The 16,479-nt window shown below is 42.9% G+C and overlaps 1 protein-coding gene across 4 annotated transcripts in view; it reads left to right on the plus strand.

Moving 5' to 3' along the window:
• The first annotated feature begins 1,360 nt into the window (after positions 1-1,360).
• The window catches only part of nek1 (NIMA-related kinase 1), a 159,887-nt gene continuing 144,768 nt past the window's right edge, over positions 1,361-16,479 (plus strand). For all 4 annotated transcript variants that reach the window (XM_078215147.1, XM_078215149.1, XM_078215148.1 and 1 more), the window contains exons 1-5: positions 1,361-1,428; positions 3,883-4,031; positions 4,124-4,220; positions 7,528-7,625; positions 14,884-14,967. In XM_078215147.1, coding sequence (XP_078071273.1) covers positions 3,915-4,031; positions 4,124-4,220; positions 7,528-7,625; positions 14,884-14,967 — 396 coding nt within the window. In that variant the 5' untranslated portion in view covers positions 1,361-1,428; positions 3,883-3,914. The remainder of the gene's footprint in view (positions 1,429-3,882; positions 4,032-4,123; positions 4,221-7,527; positions 7,626-14,883; positions 14,968-16,479) is intronic.

The following is a 16,479-nucleotide window of genomic DNA, read 5'->3' on the forward strand; positions in this document are numbered from 1 at the left end:
AATCGTGTGGAGGGAGTAGAAGGTCTGCAGAGAGATTTGGACAGGCTGAGTGAGTGGGTGAGGATCTGGCAGATGGAGTATAACGTTAACAAATCCGAGGTTATTCACTTTGGAAGAAATAATAGCAAATTGGATTATTATCTAAATGGAAAGAAATTACAACATGCTGCTGTGCAGAGGGACCTGGGGGTCCTTGTGCATGAGACGCAAAAACCCAGTCTGCAGGTGCAACAGGTGATCAAGAAGGCAAATGGGATGTTGGCCTATATCGCAAGGGGGATAGAATATAAAAGCAGAGATGTCTTGCTGCATCTGTACAGGGCATTGGTGAGGCCGCAGCTGGAATACTGTGTGCAGTATTGGTCCCCTTATTTGCGGAAGGATATATTGGCCTTGGAGGGAGTGCAGAGAAGGTTCACCAGGTTGATACCAGAGATGAGGGGTGTTGATTATGAGGAGAGACTGAGCAGATTAGGTTTGTATTTGTTGGAATTTAGAAGGCTGAGGGGGGATCTTATAGAGACCTATAAGATAATGAAGGGGCTGGATAGGGTAGAGATGGAGAAATTCTTTCCACTTAGAAAGGAAACTAGAACTAGAGGGCACAGCCTCAAAATAAAGGGGGGTCAGTTTAGGACAGAGTTGAGGAAGAACTTCTTCTCTCAGAGGGTGGTGAATCTCTGGAATTCTCTGCCCAGTGAAGTGGTGGAGGCTACCTCGTTGAATATGTTTAAATCATGGATAGATGGATTCCTGATCGGTAAGGGAATTAGGGGTTATAGGGATCAGGCGGGTAAGTGGAACTGATCCACTTCAGATCAGCCATGATCTTATTGAATGGCGGGGCAGGCTCGAGGGGCTAGATGGCCTACTCCTGCTCCTAGTTCTTATGTTCTTATGTTACACCTCTATGCAAGAAAGGAGACAGAAAGCAGGAAACTATAAACCAATGAGTGTGAGACAGCAGTGCTAACACTGCTGCCATGCCACCCAAACATAGATATGTATATATATTTTTATCTTAAATTATTTATTTATAGCACCATATTTAATGTACAAATATGCATAAATATATACACAATTATATAATGTTTTGTACCTTTTGGTACTTTATTCCTAATCAAAAAAGCCAATTAACTGTATGTAAGTCTTTGCACTGGGCTGCCTCCAGGCTGAGCTTGGGTGCCAGGGCCCGTTGCTAGCGGCCGTTGCCAGGGAGAAGAACAATTGCCGAGCCACAACCGAACTCGCTGGCACCCGAAGGGGGCGGGAGCGGAGGAGATGGACGGGTGCAGCAGCCAATCGGGCCGCGGTCCCGGATCGGCGGCAGCCAATGGGCGGCGACATCCGGCAGCAGGTTGGGTTGAGAGGGCGGAGTGGCTGGCCGGCTGAAGAAGAGTACCAGCAGCAAGCAAGCAACTGTGTAGTGTGAGTGGCGGTACCTGTTATGGTCGGGGAATGACTAGACGGGGGCAGCCCTGAAAATTTCACTGTCATTTATTTTCAGCGCCCTTTGGGTTTATTTTTCGACTCAATATAAAAATGTCAAAGGCACATGCAGCTTTTTTTTTGCTTGTTGCATCTGGTTGCTGGTGAAGGATAGGCCGCACCTAGCAGCAGGGGAGAGCTAAAGCAGCAGCAGCAGCACTTATCCCCCTTGTCTGTTTTTGTTTGTTTATTTATGCATGCCTGTGTGTCGATTGAACAGTTGATGGAATTCAATCCTGCACCAATTTTGTATGGTGCATGTAAATGCAATTTGTGTATCTCAAAAATCAGCCATGACCTGATTGAATGGCAGAGCAGGCTTGAAGGGCTGAATTTGCCTACTTTTGCTCCTAATTCCTATGTAAAATACTGCAATTTTAAGATAGCATTTTTTCAAATCGTCCGCTGAAAGGTGGGGAAGGAGAAAGTCTTCTCCTGCAGATGACCTCACTTGATTTTTGTGCACAGAATGTAAAAGGTTGAGAAATTGCAGCAGTAGTTGCAAGGGGTTAGATCTCCAACTGAGCAAACCTCAGATGTACTTGCTGATGTGCGAGGTGGGTGAGTCTTCCTGCAGACATAAGCCTCAAGACACTGAAAGAAAAATGTGCACCAGAAAAGTTGCATTTGTTCCATCATCCTCGGATGTTTATTTGGATTTTAATGGTCATGTATTTCTTTCATCTACATGGGAGGAGGCCATTTGGCCCCTTGAATTTGTGGCTGTGCATTCAAATTCAGTTCGTGTTACTCTTTCTCTGACTCTCTTCCCTAATCATATAGCGCATTCCAAATCCTAACCATTGGTTGTGAAGAGAAAGTGTTTTTCTCACGTCTCCTCTGGTTCTTTTGCCAATCACCTTAAATCAATGACATCTGGTCATTGATCCTCCTTCAACCTTGAGAATCAGATTCTCTGCTCTAAAGAAAAAACTGATTGTAACTGTAATCCTTCATCCCTGGAACTATTTTAGTCAGTCTTTTCTGTACCCTCCAAAGCCTTCACATTCTTTCTAAAGTGTGGAGCCCAGTATTGGACACAGTGATCTAGTTGAAACTGAACTAATATTTCATAGAGACTTAGTGTACTCCTGCCTTTTCTATTCTGTGCATCAATTTATAAAACTTAAGATTCTATATGCTTTATTAACTGTTCTGTTAACCTGAAAATGCTGTCTCACAAATTTTGTTCATTGTATGAAATAAGTTCTCAAAGTTATATTTTGTGTTTGTTAGCTGGTGCTATTGAAGTTGGAAACTGTGAAAAGAAACTTATCATGAGGTGTTGAGTACAGTGTGTCCCTTGGTGTATTTGAAAATGTTTAATAGAATAATGCCCAACATTCTATTCACAAGGTCATCTGATTTCTGTCTGGCTGCAGTTGCATGTTATGAGAATTCTGTTCTGTAATTTTCTACATTCTATTATTTTGTTCTATATTATGCAACATTAGCAATCTTAAAATGAACTGTTAACAGTTTCTGCAGAGTTTTGTATTCATTTGGATTGACAATATCTGGACATCTTAGATCTGGATGAAAGTATGGTGTCACTGAGGAATGTCTCTGTATTTGCAGGGGTAAGGGTTCCTCCCACAGAAATGTGTGACTTACTCTAACGGAAATGTATAGTGAAACGAGGTATTTAATGAACTCTACGTCGATTACAAAATTTCAAGTCAAAAATTGGTTTATGATCCCACCAGACAAGATGCAATTGTCAGAAATATCGGGAAAGTGCTTACCACTCTACTGCTCTGGATTGCTTTTTAAATATGCATCATCTCCTGACATGTAACCGTTTCAGTCAGTTGTCATGTTAATTCATGTTCTTCATGAGGGTCAAACTTCACTCTGGAGACTGTACCAAAGCCCAGTTGGACTACTTCATTTCGGATTGAGACCTAATAATTTGTGTTTAGTCTCTCTTATAGTTCTCGGTTAGATTGGACACATCACTTTTCATTTTGTCACAGGAGTTATTTTTTTTTTTTTCGGCTTGCTCTCCCATCTTGGTGGAAATTACAGAGGATGCCTTTTTCCATCTGCCTGTTCTCTGAGCTTGAAGCTTGACATCAGTGGAAGAATTTGATTAAATTGAGTAAATGTAGAAGTAAATCAATTAAGATATGGACAGATGTTGCAGTAGTTTTTGATTTAAATGTTGAGTTCTGCATCATTGATAGTAAAGTGCATTTTATGCCAGGATATAATAGGAGAGGTTCCATGCAACCGTATCCCCCCCGCCCACAAAGCCTGAAGGGGTGATTTCATTGTGCATTAGGAGAAGGGCATGGATCCATTTCCCACTCTCCTACACATTTAATGCCTTAATTGTTTGAGTAAATTATTGGGTTTGGGAATGATTTGCCTAACAATGTTTTGTTCTCGCAGCGTGAGCATGAGGATCTTTTACATCAAGCACCATGAATAAATACGTTAAGGTGAATAAAATCGGAGAAGGATCATTTGGAAAAGCTATTCTCGTAAACTCTAAAGAAGATGGCCGACAATATGTTATCAAAGAAATCAACATTTCCAGGGTGAGTAAGTCCTTTTTGTGGACTCTGCAGATGTAATGAGATGTGCCAGGATAATATTTGTTCAAAGCCCTTTCCTGCCTCTTTGTTCTCAGATGTCAAATAAGGAGAGGGAAGAGTCGAGGAGAGAAGTTGCTGTGTTGGCAAATATGAAACATCCAAACATTGTTCAGTACAAGGAATCATTTGAAGGTGAGAATAAACCTGGCATGTCAGATGATGCTCAAGAGGTGGTTGGGAGGTGGGGGAGAGAGTGAGTATGTGTTTGTATTGGAGGCTGTATTTTAAGTTCATATTCCTCATATCTTAAGTTACAGGACAGAAATTGTACATGCTCCAACTTGAATTGCTGAAGCATGAGGGGTAAATCCCAGTGAGAGTAGCTCTTGCTGTGTGATAACCTGGAGCACTTGGTGCTGATGTTTGTTGCTCAAAATAGGACACTGTTCTATTTCTTGCTGCTACATTGCCTCACCTTGAGGACAGTGTAATACAGTTAATGCTTGTTTGTTGATCAGAGGCCTGGACTGATGATCTGAAAGCATAAATTCAAATTCTGCCACGGTAGCCAGAAAATTCTAATTCAATCAGTTATATAAAAACCTCGTATCAGTAACATTGACCATCAAACTAAAGTAAAGTTTATTTATTAGTCACAAGTGAGGCTGACAGTAACACTGCAATGAAGTTACTGTGAAATTCCCCTAATTGTCACACTCCGGCACCTGTTCGGGTCAATGTACCTAACCAGCACGTCTTTCAGACTGTCGGAGGAAACCCACGCAGACACGGGGAGAACGTGCAACTCCACACAGACAGTGACCCAAGCTGGGAATCGAACCCGGGTTCCTGGTGCTGTGAAGCAGCAGTGCTAACCACTGTGCTACCGTGCCGCCCCCTATTGGATTGGAAACATTGTCCACTATATAAGATTTGCTAGGATGCGACCCGGACTTAATGGTTTGAGTTATAAGGGGAGGCTGGATAGACTGGGATTTTTTCCCCTGGAGCTTAGGAGGCTTAAGGGTGATCTTATAGCAGTCTATAAAATAATGAGGGGCATAGATCAGCTTGAAAGTCAATATCTTTCCCCAAAGGTAGGGGAGTCTAAAACTAGAGGGCATAGGTTTAAGGTGAGAGAGGAGAGATACAAAAGTGTCCAGAGGGACAATATTTTCACAGAGGGTGGTGAGTGTCTGGAACAAGCTGCCAGAGGTAGTAGTAGAGGTGGGTACAATTTTGTCTTTTTAAAAAGCGTTTAGACAGTTACATGGGTAAGATGGGTATAGAGGGATATGGGCCAAACGCGAGCAATCGGGACTAGCTTAGTGGTTTAAAATAAAGGGGTGGCATTGGCAAGTTGGGCCCAAGGGCTTGTTTCCATGCTTTAAACCTCCATGACTCTATAAGGGGAGAAACTCTGAGGAGGTGCAGGGACAGAGCGATCTCAGTGTATATGTACGTAAGTTTAAGATACTGGTTAGGCCTCAACTGGAGTACTGCATCCAATTCTGCATGCCATGTCTGAGGAAGGATGTGAAGACAGAGAATACAGAGGAAATGCACAATAATTGTTCCAGGGATGAAAAACTGTGGCTGTGAGGATAGACTGGAGAAGTTGGGAATGTTTTCCTTGAAGAAAAGAAGGTTGAGAGGAGACTTGTGAGAGGTGCTCAAGATCCTGAGGGGCATAGACAGGATATCATAGAAGATATCATAGAAACCCTACAGTACAGAAAGAGGCCCTTCGGCCCATCGAGTCTGCACCGACCACAATCCCACCCAGGCCCTACGCCCATATCCCTGCATATTTACCCACTAATCTCTCTAACCTACACATCTCAGGACACTAAGGGCAATTTTAGCATAGTCAATCAACCTGACCCGCACATCTTTGGACTGTGGGAGGAAACTGGAGCACCCGGAGGAAACCCACGCTGACACGAGGAGAATGTGCAAACTCCACACAGACAGTGACCCAAGCTGGGAATCGAACCCAGGTCCCTGGAGCTGTGAAGCAGCAGTGCTAACCACTGTGCTACCGTGCCGTTCCTGTGTGATAAATAGTGAGAAACTGCTCTCACTCACGAGAGCATCAAGAACTAGAGGGCACAGATTGAAAATAATTGGCAAAAAGAGTAAAAGTGATGCAAGGAGTTTTGTTTTCATGCAGAGGGTAGTTAGAATCTGGAACAAACTCACTGAGAGGGTTTTAGAGGCAGGTCCGATCAAGGTATTTAAAAGAGAATTGGATTGCTATCTGGAAAAAGAGAATATGCAAGGATACAGGGAGTAAGTAGCATGGTCTTTCAGTACAGACCTGATGGACTGAATGACCTGCTTCTGTAAGGATTCTGTGATTGATGCGGTTCACAGGTGCCCTTCAGCAAAGGAAATCTGCTGTCCCTCATCTGATCTGGTTTGTATGTAATGTCAGACCTACAGTAATGTGGTTGCCTCTTAACTGCCCTCTGAAATGGCCTTGCCTCTTGCTTGTCACTTCCTTCTCTTTGGGGGCCAAGTAAGGAAGGCCAATCCTGTGAAAAATAAAGACCACTGTCTGAAGCCGCGGTCAGTAGTTAGCATAAAATGATGATGTGACTTTAGTAAGTAAATGGCGATCCTATTTTTAGGGTGCCCACTTTGTGAAGTGAAGTTCTTTGACATCCTGCACAAGGCAGGATGCAAACACCTGTTTGCTGGTTGAATGTTTACACAGGTTCTGCAAAAAAACTTCAGCTTGTGGGAAAATTGTTGTATCGGTTTTTCTAAAAGCCTAATTACTGTTTCTATGTTACTGTTTCTATGTAGAATAAAAAGAAAAGGCTGTTAGACTAAGTACTTGTTTGTCTATCCATTTGCTTTCAAATTAAATTCATGGTGCCTGTTGAATGTGGCTCTGTTTGTGAGGCCTATGATGTGTGGGAGTAGGGGGGCAATATCTCTTTTTCGTATGGCTGGGGAAGCAGTTGTAATTAAATTGTACGGTTAACAATCCACCCAATGGCTTCAGCCAGCACAGTGATGATATCACCAGGAATGGATTGAATCTCCCTACCCTAACTTTTAAAGCATCTACTTTCACATTTGGGTAGTTTAACTTCACAAGGCATTATGAAGTAAAATGTCACAAGGACTGCTGCAGTTCAAGCAGAGAAGTCCCACAACCACATTTTCAGAGCAACTAGGTGTGGACATTTGATGTGACCTTGCTGGTATTGTCCACATCCTGAGAACAAGCACAAAACAAAACTTAGCTTCTGGTTCTTAAGTGATGTCTGCATAATAATCCTTTCATTGGAAGGAGAAGGAATAGGTGACGGAGTGCATTCAGCATCCCCATTACTTGCGGTATATTCATGCAGATTAAATAAGGTATTATCAGTTCTTTTGCCATTGCTCATGAAATAAGTCAAAAGCAAATAGTGTAAACGGATGGTTTAAGTATTGGCCCCTTTTAATATTTCAGTCTCAAATTTCAAATGTATTTCTTTGACAGAAAATGGCTGCCTTTACATAGTCATGGATTACTGTGAAGGTGGCGATCTTTTCAAACGGATTAATGCACAGAAAGGAATTTTATTCACTGAGGACCAGGTAAAAATTACTTGTTTTTCAAGTAATATTTAGTCGTGTTCAGGTTGCAATTGTGAAATGCTTTTTTAATCCACCTGCACTGTTGGGGAATCTGTCCTGATCCTGTCTTCCCATCTGTTCATCTCTGCTCTCTCCAAGGTATATTTAGCCCATTGCTATCAATGCATTATAAGAAAACGTCTACACTTTTGTTGATTGGCGGAAAGGTTTTGCAAAACCTTTCGTTGTCATCTCTGATTGCAGCACTGCCACCTCTTGCGGTGACAGAGATGGATCACATCCTAATATTGTGCACTCAAAATATCATCATCAGATTTGCCCCACATTTGGCAGGACAAAAGATATTAATTGTAATGTTGGTGATTCTCGCAGCTGAAATGTAATATGAAAGTTCCACATTTCCACTGCTTTTCTTTGGCAAAATTCGTGTGACTATACCCTAATATCAGTAGTAATTTGTTCATCTATGTCCCAATGATAACAAATCTGCCGCCTTATCGTTCATGCAACTTATTTCAGAACTGAGCTGGATTTCATTCCTGTTTTTCTGTATTATGGTTGCACCCAGTTGACTTTTCTTTGAAAGTCATTATCGTTCATTTGTTTGCCTTCAAATGTAAACGGGTCAGATCTGGATTTGTGTCTACTTCGACTGACGGTTCCCAAATGAAAGGAGTTAGAATGGATCGCAGTGAGAGTGGAAAACCAGATATGATCTAAGGAGATCCATCAAAGATGCCAAAAGATAGCAGTGGACCAAGCTAGAGACCCAGGCTAGCCACATGGACCCCCTCTGACTATGGCAAGGTCTGCAAGACATAATAGGCTACAAGATGAAGGCATGTAAAATCACCGGCACCAATGCGCCCTTACCTGATGAGCTTGTTCTATGCCTGTTTTGAGCAAGAGGACAGCGAGAGCATGCCCTCCACCCCAGAAGCCTCGGATGAACCTGTATCCGAGATCACCATTGCAGACGTCCAAGCAGCCTTCTCGAAGGTCAATCCATGGAAAGCGACTGGCCCGGATGGATCAGCTGGCAGGGTATTCGCAGACATCTTCAAACTCTCTTTACAACAATCTGAGGTCCCTATCTGCTTCAAGAAGATGACAACCATCATCCCAGTACCAAAGAAAAGCAAAGCAGTGTGCCTTAATGGCTATCGTCCGGTGGCTCTGACATCCATCATTATGAAGGGCTTCGAAAGGCTAATTATGGCATGAATCAGTTCCGGCCTCCCAGATTGCCTGGATCCACTATAGTTTGTCTACCAGAGCAACAGGTCCACAGCAGACTCCATTTCCCTGGCCCTCCACTCAACCCTGGAACACCTAAATAACAAAGACACCCATGTCAAACTCGCATTTGTTGACTATAGCTCAGCCTCAGCACCATTATTCCTACGAAATTCATCTCCAAACTCTGGTCTTGGCCCCGGCTCCTCCCTCTGCGACTGGATCCTAGACTTCCTAACCCACAGACCGCAATCAGTAAGGATAGGCAATAACAACACCTGCACGATCATCCTCCATACCGGTGCCGCACAAGGCCGTGTCCTCAGCACCCTACTATACTCCTTATACACCTATGACTGTGTGGCCAAATTCCCCTCCAACTCAATTTTCAAGTTTGCTGACGATGCCACTGTAGCGGGTCAGATCTCAAACAATGGCAATACGGAATACAGGAAAATGATAGAGAATCTGGTGAACTGGTGCGATGACAATAATCTCTCCCTCAATGTCAATGAAATGAAGGAGATAGTCATCAACTTCAGGAAGCGTAATGGAGGACATGCCCCTGTCTACATCAATGGGGATGAAGTAGAAATGGTCGAGAGCTTCAAGTTTCTAGGTATCCAGATCACCAACAACCTGTCCTGGTCCCTCCATGCTGACACTATAGTTAAGAAATGCTTTGCCTGTATAGCGCACAAGAAACAATATTTCCCACTGTATGCCAATACTTGTGACAATAAATCAAATCAAGAATTAATGTACAGAGACCAGGAAATGGGGTGACATGGTAGCACAGTGGCTAGCACTGCTGCTTCACAGCGGCAGGGACCTGGGTTCAATTCCTGGCTTGGGTCTCAGTCTGTGTGGAGTTTGCATGTTCTCCCCATGTCTGCGTGGGTTTCCTCCCACAGTCTGAAAGACGTGCTGGTCTTTTTTTGATCCGAACAGGCGCCGAACTGTGTCGACCAGGGGAATTTCACAGTGACGTTATTGCAGTGTTGGTGTAAGTCTTGTGACTAATAAATAAACTTTCTAAACTTTAATTAAATGATGAACTGTTAATGGACTGAAAGTGAACAATGGGAAAACCAATTGAGAAGAAATATTGCATGGACCGTATTCTAAGCTACACACCACTCTGACTTGGAAATATACCGCCGTTCTTTCACTGTCACTGGGTCAAAATCTTGGGAATCTCCCTGTAACAGCACTTTGGGTGCATCTACACCATATGCACTGCAGTAGTTCAAGAAGACAGCTCACCACCACCTTCTCAAGGGCAATTATTGATTGTCTGTTAATGCTGATATAGCCAGCACACCCACATCCTGAGAATGAATACATACTTTTAAAAGCTCCTTTGGCACAATGAACAAATCTAGTGAACAGTAAGCTACTTTCCAGTTGAATTCATATGCTCGAATTCACTGAGCACTGGACTGAAGATGAGACCGTCCAGATGAAATGTGTATTTAGTTTTCCCCCTTCCCACTTTCTGCCAAACTTGAGAGTCTGAACTTGGCAGAAAGAACAGAGGAATTATATTAACTGGATAGCTCTTTCAAAGAGCCGGCATTGGTACAATGGGCTGAATGGCCTACTGTGGTGTATCATTCTATGAAAGCTGTACAATGCCTGTTCGGAAAGATTTTGGCTGGTTGCTATGATAGGTCCCTTGTGTAAATTTGTTTGTTGTCAATCTTCTCTTTCTATTCCTCCCAAAGGTGTTGACTTTTGGTTGGGATACGAAGAACACTAGATGAAGGATTATAATCTTACAAACTAACCATTATTGATGTGTGATTCTTGATGGTCAATGTGGATTGAATAATTCAATATTTGAGGTATCACAGATGAGCCACATCGTGTCCTCATCTAATGCAAGTACACTTCCAGCAAGGAACTCTTGATTCTGATAAAGAACTGGAATCTGGCCAGTTTTCTCTCCACTGCCTTAGGATACCAAGGCCAATTATGGTGCCTCAGTTCTCACATTGTGTTTTCTTTCCTGGACTTCTTCTCAGCAGTGTTCCGTATGACTCCCCACTATCTTCTTTATTCTGCTATTCAGTCCAGTGGGGCTACCCATGCGCTGTTCCATGACTATTTGAATTTTGTTTTATTTCATAGGACATCCCCAACTGCGCTTGAGAGGGTGGCCGTGGGCCACTTTTCTTTGAACTGCTGCAGTCCACATGGTGTATGTAGATACACCCAAATTTTATAAGCACCCTTCCAGAACTTTCTAAATTTTCCTTATGCCTACCTGTGAAGCACTTGTGTTAAAGCACAATTGGAACAAGAACAAAGTACAGCTCAGGAACAGGCCCTTCGGCCCTCCAAACCTGTGCCGATCATGATGCCCTGACTAAACTGAAAATAAACCTTCTGCCCTTACTCAGTCCGTAACCTTCTATTCCTCCCTATTCATGTACCCATCCAGCTGCCTCTTAAATGTTGCTAATGTGCCTGCTTCCATCACCTCTGGCAGCGCATTCCAGGCACCCACCACTCTCTGCGTGGAAAAACTTCCCCTGCACATCTCTCTCAAACTTTTCCCCCTTTTCACTTTGAACCTGTGCTCCCTTGTAATTGACACTTCCACCCTGGGGAAAAAGCCCCTGACTATCCACCCTGTCTATACCTCAAAAGTTGTTGCCTTTATGACTACCTCTACTCAGTACAGACTGGGAACCAAATTTGGGTCCTTCTGGTTTTATGGGTCAGTTGTGCATTATATAAACTGAACTACAATTTGAACCTAAAACGTTGTCACTTAAGGTTATGGAACAATATCTCAAAAAACCTTTAACCATTCAGAGATATGGGAGCAAGAGTAGGCTTTTTAGACCTCGAGCTTGTTTTATCATTCAGTGAGATACTGACTGATCTGTGACCCAACTCTACATACCCATCTTTTCCCACTGTGACTTCGTACCTTCAAATAGAATCTATCGATTGCAAATATAAAATTTGTAATTGATCTAGCGTTAATTGTCATTTTGAGGAAGAGTTTCAAACGTCCACCAACCTGTGCATGTGGAAGTATTTCCTAATTTCATTACTGCAAGGGTTTGCTCTAGTTTTTTTTCAATATGTCCCTTAGTCCTAAATTTCCCCTAGTTTCTCCCAATCTACCAATTCAATGGACAGAAAACAGATAGTAGCAATCATTCTCAGGTTGGCAAGCTGTGACCAGCAGGTTAGCACAAAGGTCAGTGTTTGGGCCCCAGCTATTCACAATCTTTATCAATGTTTTGGATGCAGGGATCAAATGTAATATTTCTAAATTTTGTGATGACCATAAATTTGATGGGAATGTGAGTTGTGAGGAGAATGCAAAGAGGCTTCAAGGGGATTTAGACGGGCTAAGTGAATGGGCAAGAGTGCGACAACTTGAATATAAATGTGAATGTGTGTGAAGTTATTCACTTTGGTCGGCAAAACAGAAATGCAGAGTAGTTCTTAACTTGGGAGAGCTTCGGAAGTGCTGATGTCTAAAGGGACCTCGGGGGTGTTCATAAATTGCCTTGCAATAAAGGCCGACTTGAGTCCAGAAATAAGAGAGTCTTGCTGCAGTTGTATGGAACCTTGGTCAAACCACACCTGGGGTATTATATACAGTTTTGGTCTCCTTACCGAAAGGATATATTTACCAGAGAGGGAGCGAAACAAAGGCTGACCAGATTAATCCCCTGGATGTCGGGATTGTTCTACGCGCATAGATTGAGGAAACTGGGCCTGTATTCTCTCGAGTTCAGAAGAAGGAGGTGACCTCATTGAAGTGTACAACATTTTAACAGGGCTCAACAGGGTAGATGCAGAAAGAAAGTTTCCCCTAGTTGTGAGTTGCTGAACCAGGGGATGCTCTGAATAAGGACCAACCCATCTAAGATGAGGAGTAATTTCTTCAGTCAGAGGGTGCGAAATCTTTGGAATCCTCCACTCCGAAAGGCTGTGGAAGCTCAGTCATTGAGTATGTTCAAAGCAGAGATCACTAGGTTCCTTGACACCAATGATAGCAAAAGATTTGAGGATATTGTGGGGAACATGAGGTTGAGGTAGAAGATCAGCCATGATCTAGTTTGCAGAGCAGGCTCGAGAGGCCAAAAGTCTTACTCCTGCTCTTATATTCCTACTTTATCTGTTCTGCTTTTGTTGAAAGCTTAAAATCAAATCCCCCTTTAACTGTTTAAATTCCAGGGACTCAACTCTGGTTTGCATAATCCCTCATAACATCACTAAAACATTTAATGTATTCAAGAGGCGACTGGATAAAGCACTTGGGGTGAACGGGGTCAAAGGTTATGGGGAGAAAGCAGAATTAGGATATTGAGTTGGACGGTCAGCCATGATCGTGATGAATGGTGGAGTAGGGCCAGATGGCCTCCTCCTTCTCTGGTCTTCGATGTTTCTATCTATCGTAAATTATAAGTGGCCTGGTGTATAATGCAACCCCAAATATACAAGTTTTTTTTCCCCCACCTTTTATGCCAAAGAAAACTGCATTTGCATTAGAAGTCCACCTCAAATTTTTCAACTCAAATATGTGTTTTAATCGCCTTCTAAGTCGGTACATGTGATGAAGCCAGGAATACAGGCCATGTAACAAAGATGCATGGGAGTTGAAGACATGGCCACACACGGTCGAACATGGGTGGTGAATGATGAACAGAAGTGGGTTCCCTCGAGCAAAAAGAATGCAGTATGAAGCTAGTTTCAAGCTAAAAATTGTAAAGTTTGCTAACTTGTCAAATAACTGAATTCCCTCGCTGCAGTGATAATGGAAAAACTGGTGCGAGCATGGAAGGAGGAGGAATCTGCCTTGAAGAAGATGCCCAAGATCAAATGCACCATGGGAACCAGCAACTGGACTTACCTCGAGAAGCATGTATCACGATGGGTCCGAGAAAATCATCAGAATGGCTACATCACTAGAAATGCAATGGTATATGTTCACTTAAGTGGGTTAAATTGAGCCTCTGCTGCAGCGAGTTGGTGCGACCATTTTATGGAATGAAAATGTCGATATTATGGACGAAGACCAAAATTGCTCAGAGACCACCAAAAACTCTGCCCAACTGACCAGTTTCCAGCGATTTCTTTATCACAGTGCAAAATCACAAGTGCTCATGAAACTACATAGGCATTTCATCCATATTGCCAATGAACTTTAAAATGCCCTGGCAGCCGAACTGTGAAGTGGAAAGGTTCAAAAACTGTTCTAGTAAAGGCAGGATTCACGGTGGTACTAGCCTGCTTGGCTGATGAAACAAAATTAAAGCTCATGATAAATGTAAAGCATGGAAAATAGGAGCAGGAATAGGCCATTCGGCCCATCGAGCCTGCTCCGCCATTCATTATGATCATGACTGATCACCAACTCCATAGACGATAACCATGATGTGGAGTTGCCGCTGTTGGACTGGGGTGGGTACAGTAAGAAGTCTCACAACACCAGGCTAAAGTCCAACAGATTTATTTGATATCACGAGTTTTTGGAGCGCTGCTTCTTCATCAGGTGAGTGGAGAATTGGGTTCATAAAAGGGCATATGTAGGTACAGACTCAATTGTAAGTCTGTGTCTATATATGCCCTGTTTGTGAACCCAACTCTCTCTTTTTGTATATCTCTATATTCTTATGTAGAGTGGGGTGAGGGGACGGGTTTAGAAAAGTTTTGGAAAGGGTGTGGATAAAAATCTCAGGGACCTTTGAGTGTAATCTAGTCAAATTTAGTCATGTCCTTTTTCTAACGGAGGATCTTGGTGAATTGTATATTCTTTCTCCACTTTTGTGTTTAAAATAAACTGTGGGGGATGTCCGCTATTGGTGTTTTGCAAGATTTGGTTAGAACTGTTAAGAGTGGGAGTAAATTATACTGTTACTCGGGGTGAGTTTTGTAACAATGTATAAATGACCAATAGGTTTGTTTATTGTTGTAATCGTTTGAGTGCAAATGTGTGATCTTGTTTAGCACAGATTTTACTTGTGTAACTAATAATTCTTTACGTTGGTAGATCCTGGATTGGTTTGTGCAAATTTGCTTAGCCCTAAAACATGTCCATGATAGAAAGATTCTCCACAGGGATATAAAGTCACAGGTAAGCTTGTATATCAATTGAATTAAGGAAATATTTTCAGAAATGTGCTTAATGACTCTCGTGATGACTCTGAATAGATTGTATATTTTTATTAATGTACTGGGAAGGGGAAATTTGATTTATTATTGTCACATGTATTGGCATGCAATGAAAAGTATTGTTTCTTACGCGATATACAGACACAGCATACCGTTCTTAGAGAAGGAAAGGAGAGTGCAGAATGTGGTGTTTCAGTCATAGCTAGCGTGTAGAGAAAAATCAACTTAATGCGAGGTAAGTCCATTCAAAGGTCTGATGGCAGTCGGGAAGAAACTGTTCTTAGAGTCATAGAGGTTTACAGCATGGAAACAGGCCCTTCGACCCAACTTGTCCATGCTGCCCTTTTTTTTTAAACCCCTAAGCTAGTCTCAATTGCCTGCGTTTGGCCCATATCCTTCTATATACCCATCTTATCCATGTAACTATCCTAAATGCTTTTTTGAGTCGGATGGATTGTGTCCTCAGACTTTTCTGTATCTTTTTCCCGATGGAAGAAGGTGGAACAGAGTATGTCCGGGGTGTGTGGTGTCCTTCATTATGCTGGCTGCTTTTCCGAGGCAGCAGGAAATGTAGACAGAGTCAATGGATGGGGGATTGGTTTGAGTGATGGACTGGGCTTCATTCACAACTCTTTGCTGTTTCGTGCTGTCTTGGGCAGAGCAGGAGCCATACCAAGCTGTGATACAACTGGAAAGAATTGTATGGTGCATCTGTAAAAGTTGGTGAGAGTCGTAGCAGACGTGCCAAGTTTCCTTACTCTTCTGAGATAGTGGAGGTATTGGTGGGCTTTCTTAACTATAGTTTCGGCATGGGGGGGACCAGGACAGGTTGTTGGTGATCTGGACACCTAAAAACCTGAATAAAGCTCTTGAGCATTTCTACTTCGTCCCCGTTGATGTAGACAGGGGCATGTTCTCCTTTACGCTTCCTGAAGTCGATGACTATCTTCTTCGTTTTGTTGACATTGAGGGAGAGATTATTGTTGTCGCACCAGTTCACCAGATTCTCTCTCTTTCCTGTACTCTGTCTCATCATTGTTTGAGCTCTGACCAGCAACGGTGGTGTCATCAGCAAACTTGAAAATCGAGTTGGAGAGGAATTTGGCCACACAGTCATAGGTGTAATAAGGAGTATAGTAGGGGGCTGAGGACACAGCCTTGTGGGGCACCGGTGTTGAGGATGATTGTGGTGCAGGTGTTGTTGCCTATCCTTACTGATTGCGGTCGATGGGTTAGGAAGTCTGAGATCCAATCGCAGAGGGAGGAGCCGAGGCCCAGGCTGTGAAGTTTTGGAGATGAGTTTTGTAGGAATAATGGTGTTGAAGGCTGGGCTGTAGTCGATACACAGATGTCTTTGTTATCTAGGTGTTCCAGGGTTGAGTGCAGGGCCAGGGTGATGGCATCTACTGTGGACCTGTTGTGGCGGTAGGCGAACTGTAGTGGATGCAGGCATTTGGAAGGCCAGAATTGATTC

The sequence above is a fragment of the Mustelus asterias genome, chromosome 6 (assembly GCF_964213995.1).
Source record: "Mustelus asterias chromosome 6, sMusAst1.hap1.1, whole genome shotgun sequence".
Classification (NCBI taxonomy): domain Eukaryota; kingdom Metazoa; phylum Chordata; class Chondrichthyes; order Carcharhiniformes; family Triakidae; genus Mustelus; species Mustelus asterias.